At 41.5% G+C, this 18,861-nt stretch overlaps 1 protein-coding gene across 9 annotated transcripts in view; it reads left to right on the top strand.

Annotated features, from left to right (window-relative positions):
• Window positions 1-18,861, top strand: part of RIMS2 (regulating synaptic membrane exocytosis 2) — a 982,185-nt gene that overhangs the window by 597,666 nt on the left and 365,658 nt on the right. For all 9 annotated transcript variants that reach the window (XM_077493146.1, XM_077493148.1, XM_077493153.1 and 6 more), the window contains 4 exons: window positions 2,713-2,812; window positions 9,252-9,375; window positions 15,280-15,326; window positions 17,490-17,602. In XM_077493146.1, coding sequence (XP_077349272.1) covers window positions 2,713-2,812; window positions 9,252-9,375; window positions 15,280-15,326; window positions 17,490-17,602 — 384 coding nt within the window. The remainder of the gene's footprint in view (window positions 1-2,712; window positions 2,813-9,251; window positions 9,376-15,279; window positions 15,327-17,489; window positions 17,603-18,861) is intronic.

Raw genomic sequence — 18,861 nt, forward strand, 5'->3', positions numbered from 1 at the left:
TGGTGAGGTCAAGCTTTGGGCTTGTGGGGAACGCTCCAAATGAGAAAAGTAACCAATCCCATTTGAGCATAAAGATTCTAAGATTGTGTGCCACTCCAAACAATTACGTTTTCTTCAAAGCCAGAATATATGGTGTGGCTTTGTTTGCATGGTTGCCGTGAGGTAGATGGGAAGAGCTCCAAGATTGGCTTTGGGGGCTGGTGAGGGGAGAGGAACCTGAAGCGGTGCAGTTAGATTGATGTGTGCATGATTATTCCATGTTTGTGACACAGAAATATGGACGCAGCCAGACAACTGGCTTTTATAAAAGAAGATGACCAATGGCAGCCTCCATGGTTGTCTATTAGCAGATATACTTTAAAATGGCTCTGAGATGGTTATAGCAAAGATGCCTTGTCCCCTTGAGCTCTGTGCGCAGTTAATGGGATTGTAGCCTCTCTTCCTATACAACTGATCTCTCCCTGAGAGACACGAGAGGGTTAATCGCTCTGACAGTAATAAAAGCGGTATTCCTTAGACATGAACAAGCGGTGTGTCTGTCAGGCTCGGCATTTTGCATTCTCAGTGTGTAGCACCTCCAGATCTTGGCTGGCACAGCAAATACGACTTCCGGGGTATTCTCTTCACACTGACTTTCTTTAGCCCAAAGTACACGTTCTAAGACAGACGCGTCCGCCTCCTCGAGCCATACAAATGAATATGTCAGTCGTCTCAGAAATAATTTAACACCTAGAAGCACAGCATTTGAAGACCTAAAAGCAGCGCTTGGCACATGTAATCTGCCAATTTTCCCCTTTCTTGCAAAACTGCAGACCTTCTGCTATTTGATCTTTACTTCATAACAGCCTCCTACATCTCCCCAGGATTTTTTTTTTTTAGTTCTTTTATTCCATCGGCTACTATATCATGTGTGCGGATAGGGTGTCTCATACATCCAGCTTTCCTTCTGTAGAAGTGGAACGTCCTCAAGTATCCAGCAGCCGCCCACTCTGCAGCTTCACATCACGACCTCTTGTTCTAAATACATTTTCCCTTCTGAAATACTCTACATTGGTTATATCACTAAATCCCACAATGTGTGCAGAAACCTGCTATAGTGGATACCTCCTATACCTTGGCGGTGTTCTTCCTCTGCATATAGCTGTCCTATCAACTCAATGCAAATGTGAAGGAGAAAATAAAACTAAGATCAGTAATTTATTCATTTAAAAGGTTATAAGCACATACTAAAATAAGATTAGGGTTTATGCGTTGTTGTATTACAAACAACAGAAAATTTCCCAGCAAACTTACCAGCCAGCCTGCAAAAAAAAGAAAACAGTGAGGGATCAGCCAGAGATTTGATCCATCTGTGTGCAGGCTGATCGCACCCAATTCGATCCATTAATTGACTTGGGTACAACTAGCATGTTGGATCTTTAGCATGCAAATATTGCCAGAGGCTATTGCCACTAGCAATAATCATTGTGTTCTCCCGGCAGGGAAGACTCTATTCCAATCAGCAGGGGATCAGATCACAGATCCCCTCCTGATTGGAGTAGAGCGGGTGGATGACACACTTGTGTCCCCTCAGTTTCTGCAGAGTGGACATGGCAGGTGTTTGACTGGAGGGAGGCCCATCCTTAAAGACGCAGGGAGACATTGGATGTCCAGCAAAAGCACAATAGCAACTGTAGGCATCCAATGTGTCTACACGCCAAATTCAGCAGACAAGCTGTGCAGAGAAGTGGCAACCATCCCAATCTATAACTAGCCTTTACAGTAATGTGCACATGAATGGCCTTTGCACAAACAACAGAAAATTTCCCAGCACACTTACCAGCCAACCAGTAAAAGCAAAAAACAAACTAGCCCTATCTAACATTTCATATAAATAACCGAGGGATTAGTTGCTCGCATTTGCAAATATACAGTAAAAAACTCAGAGGGGGAGATTTACTAAAACTGGTGCACACAAAATCTGGTGCAGCTGTGCATAGTAACCAATCAGCTTCTAACTTTAGCTTGTTCAATTAGGCTTTGACAATAAGGGCCCTTCTACACGGACGGTCCACCGGGTGGACTCCACTGTGCCCAGCGTGGATCGATCTGCTGATCCCCTCTGAGCTGGCGGATGACAGGTCCGTCTCCGCTCACTGTGTAGGGACGGACCTGTCAGAGCCCCGCTCTCCTTTTTGAGGAATCGGATGAAAACGGACCGCCTGTCCATTTTCATCAGATCCGCCATGCAGATGCAAAATAGGGTCTCCGTCCATCTGGCTTTCACAGGCAGGATTGGATCGGATAGCAGCGGGTGTCAGTGGACATGTCAACTCTGACATCCGCTGCTCCATAGAGGTGGATGGAGCATCCGATCAGGTCTGCCTGAAATACTGACAGGCGGGTCTGATCGGAATGTGAAAAGGGCCTAAAACTTGGAAACTGATTGGTTACTATGCAGGGCTGAACCAGATGCTGTGTGCAGCCATTTTAGTAAATCTCCACCAGAGTCTCACCAAGGCTCTAGGAGCCAGTCAGGTTTCAATAGACTACACAGTGCTGTTATTTTGTCATAGGAGAATAAAGGAAGAGGTATTTACAGTATATGTATGCCTAAATGTATAGTAGCTTATACTGCAATGCTTTAATCTGTTTTTATAGTAATTTAAATATAAGCAACTTAAATAGACATTATTTAACCAGCATTTTATATTGTGTCTCTTATTATTGCAGGTTGTGGGAGGAAAAATGTCAGAGACTGGTCTTCTCTGTGCTTATATCACCAAAGTGAAGAAGGGAAGCCTAGCGGACACTGTTGGGCGGCTTCGACCGGGTATGTCTGTTCTTTCTTCATTATGTCTGATAAAGCATTTGATTTACTAAAGACAAACAGACTGTGCACTCTGCAAGTGCAGTTGCTCCAGAGCTTAGTAAATGAAGTAAAGCTTCACTTTAAAAAAAAAATACCCAATCACATGCAATGAAAATAAAATAATAGCATTTTTGCTTGCACATTATTGGATGATGGGAGTCATCAGAGCTTCCCCCCCCTTTTTTTTACTAAGGCCAGTCTATTTTCTTTTAGTAGAAGGAAAAAAAACACAAAAACGTAAAGATCTGGTGCATAGGGCTTTGTGTCCGGGAACACACTGGCTGAGAAGGGTTTAACATCTAGGGGCAATGAAGGGGTTAACTGTGTGCCTAACAATGTGTATTGCGTGCTGCTTTTGCTAAGCAATCTTGTTGTTTTTTTCCCTGCTTTGCAGGGATTAAAAAACAGCAAGATCGCCTGTCAGTGTACAGAGCTCTATGTTGTTTACCAACACAGAGCTCTCTTCTGTGAATCAGGGAGCTGATCAGCAGGTCCCAGCAATCAGTCATTGCGTGAGGCCCACTGATCAGCTTGGGCTGTAACAATTCACAGCTCAGGCGGGACAGCGGTTAAAATCTAAAATGTGCAATTATCTAAGCCACATTCTTGAGAGGCCTTAAAGGAAAAGTACAGCCAAAGCTCGTTAGGCTGTACTTATCCTGTGAATCACAGGAGCGCAGTTCGTTCTGCACGCCTGTGAACCGTTTTCAGCAATGTTGACGTCACAGAGCAGGTCCTAGTTCGGAAACATTGCGACCATATGGTTGAAATCCACCCACAGCCCTGGACCGGCACTTGGCTTAGCCTCTCAGCGAGCCACTGAGAGCCTGAGCCAGCCGCTCCCATCTGCTCCACTGCCCAGCGCTCCAATTAGCACAAGGGGGGGGGGGGCAGAGCAGACAATGGTGACTGATAGTCACCAGCTCCCTGCTGATGGAGCTTTGAGAACTTAGAGATCAGTGGTGTTTGATCGTTCGCTTCTCACCCTTAGAGCCAGTGGGCACAGATGCAGCGTTGGGCCGATGTTGCATCTACCTAGGTAAGTAAGATTGAAAACCCCGAACTTCTCTTTTAAAGTGATATTAAAGGTTAAATGTTTAAAAAACAAAACAAAAAAACAAAACATGTTATACGTGCTCGCTCACAAACCTCGCTCTGTGTGTCCATAAGACAAACAGATTGGGCTTGTCTCCGCCCCAGCTACCTCCTCACTGGCTGTGATTAACAGAAGCAGGAGCCAGTAGGAGAGAAGCCGTGTACATCACTGGATCCCGATTGGCTTGGATAAGTATTAGGGGTAGGCTCCAAAGGGGAGTTGCATACTGAAGGTTTTTACCTTCATGCATTTTAAAAACCTTCAATCTTTATAACATTTTTAATCACTCCTTATTTAAGATACCAAAGGCTATATTTTTTAGCTCCCTTCTCCTGTGCATTGGAGGTACGTAATTGGGTGTCCATGTCACCGCCTGCATGACCGCAGTGTCAGGGTCCTCTCAGGACCCAGAAGAGAGTCTGCAGGTGATGACATCAGCACAAGAGGACCACTAAGGACCAGCAAGCATGGGCACATCCAAAGTGCTGGATTACTGGTCCACCGACACCCAGAAATGGCACTACAAATTTGACTTTAATGGTGGTCTTAAGTGAGCAAAACTGCTTTAAAAGGTATTTAACTGTGTTTTACAGGAGGGTGAGACAGGGGATACGTTTTCATACGTGTTCAGGTGATGGGCAAAAAATGAAAGCCCTTTCTGTTAACTGAAGTAAATAAAGGTATAAAATAAATAAAAATAAATAAATAAAAACATTCATGAATAAGAGTACTTCACAATAAGCCAGAAGATAATGTTTGGACATTGGCCATGTAAGCTTCTTTCTAAGTAGGGTGTTGGATGACACTCCATGAATGTCATATCATTAGTAAACTGGAAGCAGATATAACAGGGCATCAGGGCATGACTCAGTTGTGCTGTGGATCAGGTCACTAAAGAGCCACTCACGTCATTGCTGCATGTGGCGCCAGTCTCGGGAGGTCTGTGGTGTCTTGAGTTGAGGGTTGAAATGTACGCACATCAGTATAAATAAATCACATTAGTGCCCTTTGCTGGTATTATGTCATTTTCTATCATTGTGGTTTTTATATCTGCAGTAATGATTTATTTTGCTAATTTATTTCACAATTCTTATGGTAAGGTACTGCACAGCTTAATATTAACACTGGCTCTCTGTGGGCATTGTGTATCATAAGATAGTAGAATAAAAATGTTGATGACATCAGAATAACTGGTGGACATTTCAGAGTGATTTCATAAGTTGTTCCAGACTATTTCTTGGGAATTTAATGTTCTTTTTTTTTTTTTTTAAAGTTTAAACAGTTTCTTTTTTTTTTTTTTTTCTGCAAATGCTTTCTGCATGTCCCACTTCCATAACATATCTAAAGAAATAAGGTTTTTTAATTCCTGTTTGTAATAGTGGCCAGACTCATTCTGTTATTTCATTGGACCAAGCTTGTAGTTAAAACTGATATACTGATACTGTATATCCTAAAATTATAAAGCCATTTATTTCAAGCTGCATATAGTTGTGTAGGGCTTGTTGGCCATCCCCAGTTCATTATTGGCTTATTATACAATTGGCCGTTAAACAATGGCTTATATGGACAACAAGAGAGTTTAACTAGGCATGCTATAGTGGTGTTTTTGGTTACTTTAAGCACATCATTTGGCTGGCAAAAGACCAGAGCACTTTTTGCGATTCGGCACTGTGTCGCTTTAACTGACAATTGTGCGGTCGTGCGACGTAGCTCCCGAATAAAATTGACACCCTTTTTTCCCCACAAATAGAGCTTTTTTTTGGTGTTATTTTACCACCTCTGCGGTTTTTATTTTTTGCGTTATAAACAAAAAAATTGTGGCAATTTTGAAAAAAATATCATTATTTTTTACTTTTTGCTATAATAAATATCCCCAAAAAATATATAAAAAAAACTTTTTTTCCCTTAGTTTAGGCTGATACGTATTCTACATATTTTTGGTAAAAAAAAATGCAATAAGCGTTTATTGATTCGTTTGCGCAAAAGTTATAGCGTATACAAAATAGGGAATAGTTTTATGGCATTTTTATAAAATTTTTTTTTTTTTACTTGTAATGGCGCCAATCAGCGATTTTTATCATGACTGCAACATTATGGCGGACAGATGGGACACTTTTGGTGCTATTTTGGGACCATTCACATTTATAGCACGATCAGTGCGATTAAAAATGCATTGATTACTGTGTAAATGTGACTGGAAGTGAAGGGGTTAACCACTAGGGGGCGCTGTAGGCGTTAAGTGTGTCCTAGGGAGTGATTCTAACTGTGGGGGGGGGTGGGCTACGTGTGACACGACACTGATCAGCGCTCCCGATTACAGGGAGCTGTGATCAGTGTCACTAGGCAGAAGGGGGAAATGCTTGTTTAAATCAGCATTTCCCCATTCTTCCTCTCTGTGAGATGATCGCGGGTATCCCCGCAGACATCAAGTCCACGGAACCCACAATCAGCCTCACAGAGCTCGCTGCAAGCCGCTTATTAAAGGGCAACGTACAGGTACGTTAATGTGCCTGTACGCGCCCTTCTGCTAACGTATATCGGTGTGAGTCGGCAAGCAGTTAGGTTATAGATCTAGTTAGATAAAAGATTAACTCCAGCTCTGCCCCCCACATAGTCATTGCTTTGTGTGTGCACTGGCTCGCTTTCTGATTGAATGATATGCAGCATCATCCAGCCAAATTTCCTGTGTACTCAGGCCATCATAGAAAAGCCCCCCTAGGGGATGCATCATCACTTTGTCCTGCGTTCACAGATTTCCTGGACAGAACTATACTCACATGTCATGATAGGAGTGCTGCACTATCCTGGAGTAAGGGCTGCCTACCTCCACTATTATCATGTGACCAGCTGGAATAAAGATATGTATAGTGACGTTTTAAAAAAAAAATAGGCAAGGTGGGCGGCTGTTTTCAGGGAGTTGGTTGACAAGGGGATCCTAAAACCTGTAGTTGCCGTTTTATTACCGTCTGGCCTCTGGCCCAGTAGCAAGCTCTCCTTAATATATTTTTCCTCATCCACTCCTGGGTGCTTACTCCATTACATTTTTTGAAATGTGAAAAAACAGAAACGGGGGTTGTAGGTCTTTGAACTTGTTGAGTTGTTGCCACTCAAGAGATATGTTATTGCGTAGGGTAATAAAAATCTCTAGCACTTTCCAGAAACATAAATATCATTTTCAGCTGGATGTTATATGTAAACTTTGAGCTGCAGAATTTGTACCAAGTTGATACACCAAGTTGTAACAACCAGATTTTGATGTAGTCCCTGGAACCTTCTCCAAGTCTCCAGTGCTAACTCTAACTAACTCTGTTGTTGTATAACATACTAGTGACATTAGTAGTCAGTAGCATTCTTGCTTTGGCCTGATGAATTCAAAATGTGATAAGATTCCATGCTACAACCAAGACTAATATCCATGCTACCATAGAGAAAACTGACTTTGTTAGATTTTTTTACACAATGTGTCAGGTTCAAAATACATGACTTTAGGATCTGTTTAGGTGCAGTGTCGGAGCCTTCATTATATCGGGAGAGGTATCTATGTATATATGTGGAAAATAAAATTATCAAATAAGAAACAAATAACTAGATGTGATTATGACAGTGTTGCAGCAGTGCGCAGTTTGACTTCTGGAAAGCTTATAAAAATTGAAGAAAGAATAAACAGGATGACTGGCAACATAGTACTCAGGTAGAATCAGAAGAATAAGCAATGTGGATGACTCAGAATGATTGAGGTTTAGAGGAGGAATGAAGAAGACAATTGATGAGTAAGAGGAGGTCCACTGATGGGTGTCTGAGGATTAAAAGAAGTTTGACAAAAATATAGCTGTAACTGAGAATTTGAGGAGGTTTGTAGAGGATATAGTAGGACAGCGACTGAGGTTTGGAGTCATGAAAAGGATACGTGATGGTTAACTGAGGATCGGAAGAAGTTTGTAGACTGTAACTGAGAATTTGGGGAGGTTTGTAGAGGATATAGTAGGACAGTGACTGAGGTTTGGAGTCATGAAAAGGATACGTGATGGTTGACTGAGGAATGGATGAGGTTTGTGAAGGATATAGTAGGACAGTGACTGAGGTTTAGAGTCATGAAAAGGATAAGTGATGGCTGACTTAAGATCAGAGGATGTTTGTGGAGGATATATTAGGACAGTGACTAAGGTTTGGAATCATGAAAAGCATAAGTGATGGTTGACTGAGGATCGGAGGTGGTTTGTGGATGATATGGTAGGACGAGACTGAGGTTGAGTCATGAAAAGGATAAGTGATGGCTGACTTAAGATCAGAGGATGTTTGTGGAGGATATATTAGGACAGTGACTGAGGTTTGGAATCATGAAAAGCATAAGTGATGGTTGACTGAGGATCAGAGGTGGTTTGTGGATGATATGGTAGGACAAGACTGAGGTTTGGAGTCATGAAAAGGATAAGTGATGGTTGACTGAGGATCGGAGGAGTTTTGAGAAGGACAGCGTATGAGGGACTATGCAGCATAGAAGAGTGAGACAGATGTGGGAGAAAAGTGACAGACATTTAGAAGAGGAATTAGAAGGATGTTTGATGGAAGACGAGGCATGGGAAAGGCATGTAAGGGTTACTGACGGGTAACTGGAGTTCAAAGAAGAGTGATTAGGTTGCATCAGGAAGATGACTTCATGTTAGCAAGGTTTTGACAACCAAGGAGGATGTAAAAGTAACACTACTCACAAGTGCCTGAGATTTGCTGGAGTGAGAAGAAGCTGTGAGGCAAGAGAGAGCTTTTTTGGAAGAAGGATGACAAAGGTTTTGTAACAGAGTGAGGGACTAAAGTACCTACCTTAAAATGAACACATCTCTTTATATTTATTTTAATATTCAATATTGTGGTTTAAGACATCTTAAAAAAAAAAGTTTAGTTTTCACGTTTTTATGAGCTGTTCAGGTTAATTAGGTTAAACATTGTCTCCAAGCTCCAGGTGTTTTAAGTGTTTGTGACATGGTTATAGATTAAAACGTTATTATGCATGCCTACAAATTTAACAGTTTACAGACTTGCAACTTGTTTTATTCAGACGGAATAAAGACAAAGTAAGTATTCTACGAGAAATAAACAAGACATAACGTTTAATACGTTTACCTATTTCATTTACAACAAAAATAAACTGCTACAAATTACTTCTCATTGACTTTTTAGATGTATTTTTCCCCCAACTGTTAATTTTAGTATTTTACAAAATTCCCATTCAAGTGTAATCAATTTTTTTTACTGTTCTTTGTGGAACTTGCTGTATTAAGTAACCTCTATATTTCTGGTCTTCTCCAGGTGATGAGGTTTTAGAGTGGAATGGGCGGATATTACAAGGTGCAACATTTGAAGAAGTTTACAATATAATTCTGGAGTCCAAACCAGAGGCACAAGTAGAATTAGTGGTCTCCAGACCCATAGGGTAAGTATGTCTAGTAGGGTAACCCATACTCAGTAGGGTATCCTAGTAGGGTAACCCATACCCACAGTCAATAAAATGGTATGAGAAATCATTATCAGTTTTATAAGGCAAAAAAGCAATTTGAGTAGTGAAGTGACCCCCTAACAAACAAATAGCACTAAATACAGTATATGCCAGCTGGGTTTGCTATGCTAAACGGAAAGTCTTATTTCTGCCTAATTTAAAGCTAAATCTATTTAAATGTATTTAAATCCATTTTTTTTTATTAACAGAGGAAAGGTTACTTTTACATCTTGTCCCATAGACACTACAGGAAGTGAGAGGAAGTCTTTCCAAAACTTCACAATTCCTCTCTAGATGTGACTGCAGCAAGTGTCCCCACTGCAAAAGTTCCGCTTGATTCCCATTCCAGTGACAACTTAAAATTTTAGCTTTTCCCATACTTCCAGTAATGGTGACAATGGTTATCAGGACAAATTAATAAGATGCATCTTCCCATTGGGGGCGTAGACAATAGTAACTACTCGCAAAAACCCTTTCCTAATTTATCCAAAGCAAAATATAAAGTTTGGGATATTAGAAACATTTCAAATTTGCACTAGGCAAAACCATCAGTCTTTCCAGTCATACCTTTCCAAAGCTATTTGTAAAATAAATATACATTTTGCTCAGCCATTACACCATTCTCGATCATACCTTTCTTCTGCTTTTTAATTTAAGGCTAGATTCACACCTATGCATTTTTAGTGCTTTTTCATTTTGCAGATTTTCACTACAGAACATGTTCCATAGGAAACCATGGTACATGGACTGTAGTGCAAATCTGCAAAATGTAAAAAGAACTAAAAATACATAGGCGTGAATCCAGCCTAAATGTTGCGATAGGGAGGATGGTATTAATAGTGGGGCATAGGCTTGTGTTTTTGGTGTTGGTGCAGGTCCCAGGATTGCATATTGTGGACATGCACCCCAGGCTCTAAGACCCCTTTCACCCCACACCGCACCTTGCGTCGGCGGTAAAACGCCGCTATTTTTAGCGGCGTTTTACCGCCGGATTTGCGGCACATTTCGGCCGCTAGCGGGGCGCTTTTACCCCCCGCTAGCGGCCGCGAAAGGGTTAAAACCGCCGGCAATACGCCGCAATAGCGGCGTTTTGCCGGCGGCATTACAGCGCTGCCCCATTGATTTCAATGGGCAGCAGTGGTGGAGGAGCGGTAAACACACCGCTCCTTCACCGCTCCAAAGAAGCTGCTGGCAGGACTTTTTTCTGACGTCCTGCCAGCGCACCGTTGTAGTGTGAAAGCCCTCGCGGCTTTCACACTACACACAATGGTGCAGCTTCTTTAGGGTGTTTTGCAGGCGCTATTTCTAACGCTATAGCGCCTGCAAAACGCCCTGGTGTGAAAGGGGTCTAATAGAGGTATTGGGCTATCTGAACTCATTTGGGTATAAATTGGACAATCTGGTGCCACTTACTTGTAATAGTCCAGCCTCTTCTTATACCACAGGTACTGACATAAGACATAAAAGAAAGGTTTAACCCACAAACAATGTAGCAGAAAAACAAAAACATAAAAGGGGTCAGATGGTGGATCAAAAGATCTGGGCTTAGCAGCTCATACACAAAGACTGGTCCACCAGCTAACAAGAAGCACTGCTTTGGGCAGTTCCCGAAAAGAGTTGACACATAGCAGATGACATGTAAAGGCACTAACACGTTACATAGGATAATTTTCTTCTGTGCACAAGGTCTTTAGCTAAAGACAAATGTTTAGGGTATAAACTTAACTCTAGCCTAATATACAGTTAGGACTTACAGTTTCTCACAAAAGTGAGTACACCCCTCACATTTCTGTAAATATTTTATTATATCTTTTCATGTGACAACACTGAAGAAATTACACTTTGCTACAATGTAAAGGAGTGTACAGTGTAAAACAGTGTAAATTTGCTGTCCCCTCAAAATAACTCAACACACAGCCATTAATGTTGCCATTAACTGCTGGCAACAAAAGTGAGTACACCCCTAAGTGAAAATGTCCAAATTTGGTCCAATTAGCCATTTTCCCTCCCCAGTGTCATGTGACTCATTAGTGTTACAAGGTCTCATGTGTGAATACAGCGCCTAGAGGCGATTCAGTTCGCATTGTGTGCTATACAAGTATTTCATTCATTCAATAGGGAGCAGGTGTGTTAAACTGTTATCGCTTTCACTCTCTCATACTGGTCACTGGACGTTAAACATGGCACCTCATGGCAAAGAACACTCTGAGGATCTGAAAAAAAGAATTGTTGCTCTACATAAAGATGGCTTAGGCTATGTGAAGATTGCCAAGAACCTGAAACTGGGCAGCACGGTGGCCAAGACCATATAGTGGTTTAACTGGACAGATTCCACTCAGAACAGGCCTCGCCATGGTCAACCAAAGAAGTGGAGTGCACATACTCGGCGCCATATCCAGAGGTTATCTTTTGGAAATAGATGTATGAGTGCTGCCAGCATTGCTGCAGAGGTTGAAGGGGTGGGAGTTCAGCCTATCAGTGCTCAGACCATACACCACACGCTGCATCAAATTGATCTACATGGCTGTCATCCCAGAGGGAAGCCTCTTCTAAAGATGATGCACAAGAAAGCCCGCAAACAGTTTTCTGAAGACAAGCAGACTAAGGACATGGATTACTGGAAAGCATGTCCTGTGGTCTGATGAGACCAAGATAAACTTAATTGGTTCAGTTGGTGTCAAGCATTTGTGGCGGCAACCAGGAGAGGAGTACAAAGACAAGTGTGTCTTGCCTACAGTCAAGCATGGTGGTGGGAGTGTCATGGTCTGAGTGCTGCCGCCACTGGGGAGCTACAGTTCAGTGAGGGAACCATGAATGCCTACATGTACTGTGACATACTGAGCAGCGCATGATCCCCTCCCTTCGGAGACTGGGACGCAGGACAGTATCCCAACAAGATAATGACCCCAAACACACCTCCAAGACAACCACTGCCTTGCTAAAGAAGCTGAAGGTAAAGGTGATGGACTGGCCAAGCATGTCCCAAGAGCTAAACCCTATTAAGCATCTGCGGGGCATCCTCAAACGGAAGGTGTGGAGCACAAGGTCTCTAACATCCACCAGCTCTGTGATGTCGTCATGGAGGAGTGGAAGAGGACTGCAGGGGCAACCTGTGAAGCTTCGGTGAACTCCCATGGCCAAGAGAGTTAAGGCAGTGCTGGAAAATAATGGTGGCCACACAAAATTTTGACACTTTGGGCCCAATTTGGACTATTTCACTTAGGGGTGTACTCACTTTTGTTGCCAGGGGTTTAGATATTAATGGCTGTGTGTTGAGTTATTTTGAGGGGACAGCAAATTTACACTGTTATACAAGCTGTGCACTCATTTCTTCAGTGTTGTCACATGAAAAGATATAATAAAAATGTATAAAAATGCAAATGGTGTACTCATTTTTGTAATATACTGCATATGAAAGATTTGTTTTGCTTGACAAAACGTTAGTAAAATAATGTGCATCTTGTTACCCATCTTTCCCTGTCGTGTTATGTAACTGCATCAAATAAGGCAGTTGATATTACTGTCTCACCACCTGCACATTATTGAATTACTGGTGAGCATCACTCTGGATATGTCCAGACTACACACACTAAAGTGTTTCAGTATTCCAAACATGCCCTAAAAAAATTCCCAACTCACCTCTCAAGCTATAGGCATTGTAAAGAAATGTGTCTTCAAATTTCACAATAAAGGCACAGAAATGTTTTTGAGCTTTTAGAAACTGACTGAAACACAACTTTAGAGTCTTTATTGTGATCTTTGAGGATTCATGAATAACTCCATAGTACACACAGCTAGAGAGGTAAGGAGTAGCTTTTTTAAGCTCTTTTTTTTGCTTGTTAAGAATAAGTATATACTGTAATATACATTGCCTGGGTACGTGTGTACTTCTAAGAATATCTTTACTCTATTTAATAAAGTAAATATATAGTATAGTAAAGACATATAAAGTGTTATATACTACTGATACTTAACCATTTGCTTACTGGGCACTTAAACCCCCCTCCTGCCCAGACCAATTTTCAGCTTTCAGCGCTCTCGCACTTTGAATGACAATTGCGGGTCATGCTGCACTGTACCCAAATGACATTTTTATAATTTTTTTCACACAAATAGAGTTTTCCTTTGGTGCTATTTCATCACTGCTGGGGTTTTTATTTTTTGCTAAACAAACAAAAAAAAGACAGAAAATTTTGAAAAAAATAAAATAATTTTTCATAGTTTGTTGTGACATTTTGTAAACAGGTAATTTTTCTCTATTGCTATGTGCTGATGAGGCTGCACTGATGGGCACTGATAGGCACAGATAAGGTGGCACTGATAAGGCGACACTGATGAGATGGCACTGATGGGCCCTGATAGGTGGCATGGATGGGTGGCACTGAAGGGCACTCATAGGTGTCACTGATAGGTAGCACTGTTAGATGGCACTGATGGGCACTTGTAGGTAATACTGATAGGCAGCACTGGTGACAAGGCACTGATCGGTGGCACTGGTAGATGGCGCTGGTGGGCAGTGGTAGGCAGTGCTGTTGTGCACTGGTAGGTGGCACAAGTGGGCACAGTTCACTCGGCGGCAGCTCTTCGTGATCGGGCCAATGTCCCTCTGACAGCTGCTGGTGATCAGCTTTTTTTTATACTTACATTGATAGCTGAGAAAATGGCCTATTACCGGCTCTTTTTAAATCACATGATCAGCTGTCATTGGCTGACAGCTGATCACATGGTAAGGGGTCGGCATATAAATTTCTTCTCAGTAAATCAAGTTTCCAGAGTAGCACCATAGGCTACTTTGAGAGCCTAGACATGACAGGCATGTATTTTCCAGACTTCTTTGATTGACTTGGCTCACGGTAGCATGTATACCAGAATGGTGGAGTCATCCTTAAAGGGTAACTTCACTTTCGTGGCACAAACAAAATAATATAGCATATATATTGTAATGGAATGTTATTAAAATGACCTTTCCTTTTCAATCTGCAGTGCTATATTTTTCTGTAAAATGCAATGCAATATGGCTACCTAGAGGTGTTTTACACAGAGCTGGTGTACAGAACGCCACCTAAAAATGTAATTTCCTGCTTGTGTGATTGGCTTACTGATTTTCCCAGAAGTCTGCACTAAGATACAAGTCAGATTTTTGGCATCCCCGAGGCAAAAAATGTATTTTTTTTGTGAGCTACGCCCTTTGGAGATCATGTCTAAATGGATGCAGACCCTGCCTCTTTCCTCATTAGAGCCCTGCAGGTGCAGCAGCTGACTGATGATTATAAAACCACTCCCATACAGATTCATTCTTCATGTGGACACAAACAGCTATCCCTTCAGAATAACAAGAGGTAGGAATCTGCAACAAAGTTTGTTAAAATCCTTACAGTGTACATAGATCATCCAAAGGGGAATGTTTTTTTCTTCTGCATAGACTTACCAATACATGAGATGAGTCTGTAGTGTAGTGCTGACAAGGGCATGCCTCTGTCCTTATCTGACTCCAGCCTGAACTGTCATTTCACATCCTGATGTTATGCTGATCTTTGTGGGATGAAACTGACTGGAAGAATATCACATTCAGGCTAGTCAGCTAGTATGGGGCAGAGGAATGGATGCTGCTTTGAAGGCCATCGGCAATAGACTGTTAATTGTCCTGAAGATCGTACATTTCTCCATGTTTTCTCTTAAAGCACCTATGAAATTCAGTTATGGATCATGTGTCATACGGAACCTCCTGATCTTGAAAATCATTCTTATCTTGTAGGAAAAGTATGTTTCACTTGCAGTTATTATTAGGTATGACTGTGCATATGTCAAAATGTTTAACAGAGTTTTACTGTTCTGTTTCAGAGATATCCCCAGGATACCTGATAGCACACATGCCCCGCAAGATTCCAGTAAGTGACATGTTGTTTTTATTTGTATGGGTGAATCACATGTTGGATATTGAAATCGGTCGGTGATTCTGATGCCACTCTCCCACAAAAGTTTCTTCACCTGCAGAATAAACAATACAAGAGCTTTTGGGGTTGATTTACTAAAACTGGAGAGTGCAAAAGCTGGTGCAACTCTGCATAGGAACCAATCAGCTTCCAGGTTTTTGTTAAAGCTTAACTGAACAAGCTGAAGTTAGAAGCTGATTGGCTACTATGCACAGCCACACCAGATTTTGCACTCTCCAGTTTTAGTTAATCAACCCCTTTGATATCTAAAATAAAACAAAATCTGTAGGCATGATTACAGCTACCTTTAGGCCCGGTTCACACTGTAATTCGCAGCGCACTGCTATTCACATTACATGCGATGTCTGTGCGGTGCGATATCAGCCATACAGATAGTATGGCTGATATCGCACCGCAATCGGTCCAAACACACACAGGACCCTTTTTTCTGTTCGGACCAGAATCAGATCGCATGTGTGTTCACACACATGCGTTCCGATTCATGTCCGATCTGTCAGTTCGCAGTGCGATATGCAAGCTGAAATGGGGGTGTCGTTAACATATAATGACACACCCCAGCAGTTCGCATATGGCAGTGTGAACTGCCGTGCATGTCCGGTGCGATGCGGGAACCCGCAGTTGATTCACAGGGTTCTCACATCGCACAAGTGTGAACCAGGCCTAATATGTCTGCATATACCTGAAGAAACCTCCCATGATTCTTTAATGCAGCTTCCCAGTTAGGCTTCATGTATACTTAGGCATCATTTACAGCAGCCGAGGGAAACCACGGCAAAATTGCCTTGCTTTGCGTTTTCCCATCAAAGCATTACTATCCTGACTGCGATTCTTCCACGTTTAGGCGATGGACAGAAGCTCCTAAACTCTTCTAAAAGCCTGTGTATACATGGACACATAGGGGTTGATTTGGCAAGTAGACTGTGCACTTTTGCAAGTACAGTTGCTCCAGAGCATAATAAATGATGTAAAGCTTCATTTGACAAAGAATGCCCAATCACAACGGAAATTAAAAAAAAAAAAAATCTTCTTGCACATGATTGGATAATGGAAGTCAGCAGAGCCCAACCCCCCCCCCCCCCCCCCTCATTGAGCTTATTTCCATCATCCAATCATGTGCAAGCAAAAATTTTGTTTTTTTAAATTTTCCTTGCACGTGATTGGGTATTCTTTGCAAAATGAAGCTTTATCGCATTTACTAAGCTCTGGACCAGAGGGCAGCTGAACTTTGCAAAGAGCAGTCTATTTGTCTTTAGTAAATCAACCCCTAAAGCCTGGTACACACTACAGTTTTTTTTTGGGGTTGCACAAAAAAACCAAAACCTGACAGCTCCGGTCAGGAGCCCCTGTACTAACCATGCAATGTTAGTCCAGCGATCTTCCCTGCTGTGCTGTTGTGTTCTGACAGGGGGACAGCCCCCTGCCCGGAACACTGCGGTCAGCACACTCTATTGGCTGAGAGCACTGATTGGCAGTCGGTCGGCTGCTGGTTTTCCAGCATGCACGTCCAACAGAAGCTGGCCAGCTTCTGTTGGACAGACAAATATACACATGGGCAGAATGTTGGCTGGTATTTTTTTCTCCCAACATTCTGCCCATGTGTAAGAGGCTTTAGGCTTTTATGGAGCTGAGTTTAAGTAAAAAAAAAGCCAAAAGCTCCTGAACTCAAGTTTAGGAGCTGCTAGTGTACATGAAGCCTTTGTTTTAGGTTGACTGATTTAGCATTTTTTATAAAACCTGGATATCTTTCTGAGCATATCCTTTACATAGGGACCTGGGAATTCCAGGTGATTGATGATTGACGCAGTGCTTTCACATGTGGGTAGAGATTCTTCAGTCCCATGAAAACTCTGCTTCATGACTTGAAGCTTTCACAGGGCTAACTCTCAAAGAACTCGATCCTATGGAGAAGCCTTCTATTATATAATAGGAACTAGACAAAATGTAGGCATTTCTGGACTATAGGAGGTTAGGTATATTGTTAGGCAATTTCAACCCTTGCTGACAGGTTGACCCGTTATGGAAATAGATTTTATGAGTTGTGTGTTGTTCTGCCTTGTTTAGTTCTCTGAAGTAATTTGCTGTTTATGTCACAAATAGGTTCTAGTTCGTTTGAGTCCCAGAAAATGGATCGTCCCTCCATATCTGTCACTTCTCCCATGAGTCCTGGAATGTTGCGTGACGCTCCCCAGTTCCTGTCTGGACAAATTTCAGTATGTGAAAATATTCTTGCTGTGTTTTCTCAGTCTTAAGCTTTATCATTGAAACTGTTCCAAAGCTTTTTATTCCCACATATAGGTTTATTCAATAGGGCAAAAATCAGTGGGTAAAAACAGTATTCTGCAGCAGCCAATCAGAATTTTTATTTCATTGATGTAATCTGAAATTGGTTGCTTTGGGTTGCTGCCCTTTTCACATCACCATCATTATTTGCTAATTAACTGTATACTACATGGTTATTAGACACAGAACAACTATGATTGTCAACATTTCAGCGTAGTAAAACAGATACAGTAACCTATGGCAGCCAGTTACATATAGATGTACTGTAGTCAGATCTGTTAACCGATGATTTACACTTGGTGCCTTTAGTAAATGAACCCATATCTGCCCCGATCAACTTCTATAGCAACTATGATTTATCCAAAAGACAGCTTCACCCACTGCTGAGGATATCTATTAAGTGTAAAGTGTTGAGTTAATAAATACAGAGGTTGAATACATAGAGGAAAACTGCAGGACTTTAATGGTGTAAAAAAAAATAGAAAGATAGAATTATCATAAAAAATATACTTTATTTGAAACAATAAAAAATGATCATAAAAATTCCTTGTTGTATTGCTAATTCAATTCATATACAGGTACAGACATTACCGCTCTACATGTTTCGCTTCGAATGAGCTTCATCAGGAGATTCTAGAGTGCTGTATGAATTGGTTGCTACAAAAAATAACAACAGAGAAAACAACAAAATAGGAATGATTACATAAGGTTTTAGACAGAACTGTTGCATCTATCATAACATGAGTATACAAAAGTACACTTTTCTATGATTTAACATGCTATTTTACAATCAACAATTGTTTTATTTTGGATGTAGTGCACATTTAAACACAGATGGACCTACCAGGTACAGATGGATCAGGATAAATTGTGAAAGCAGCGGGCTTATAAATGATCCAGACCAATACCTCATTCATGAAAGTGTGAAGTGACCACAGAGGGGAGATGTGGATAATTCACCCATGTCCTATAGGAAAAATGTATATATATTTATGTGTGTGTGTGTGTATAAAGAAGGGAAAATGATGAATATTTAAATGCCCTATAATTAAAGAGGAAGTAAACCCTAATGGGTTTACTTCCTCTTTGTCTCCCTGCAAAGGTAAAACATAATGGGCTACTATGCATCGCATAGTAGCCCATTATGTGTCACTTACCTGACACAGGAGCCAGCGATGTCACCGCTGTC

Source organism: Lithobates pipiens, unplaced genomic scaffold, assembly GCF_037356315.1.
Source record: "Lithobates pipiens isolate NorthernLeopardFrog02 unplaced genomic scaffold, aLitPip1_a1.2 Scaffold_19, whole genome shotgun sequence".
Taxonomy (NCBI): domain Eukaryota; kingdom Metazoa; phylum Chordata; class Amphibia; order Anura; family Ranidae; genus Lithobates; species Lithobates pipiens.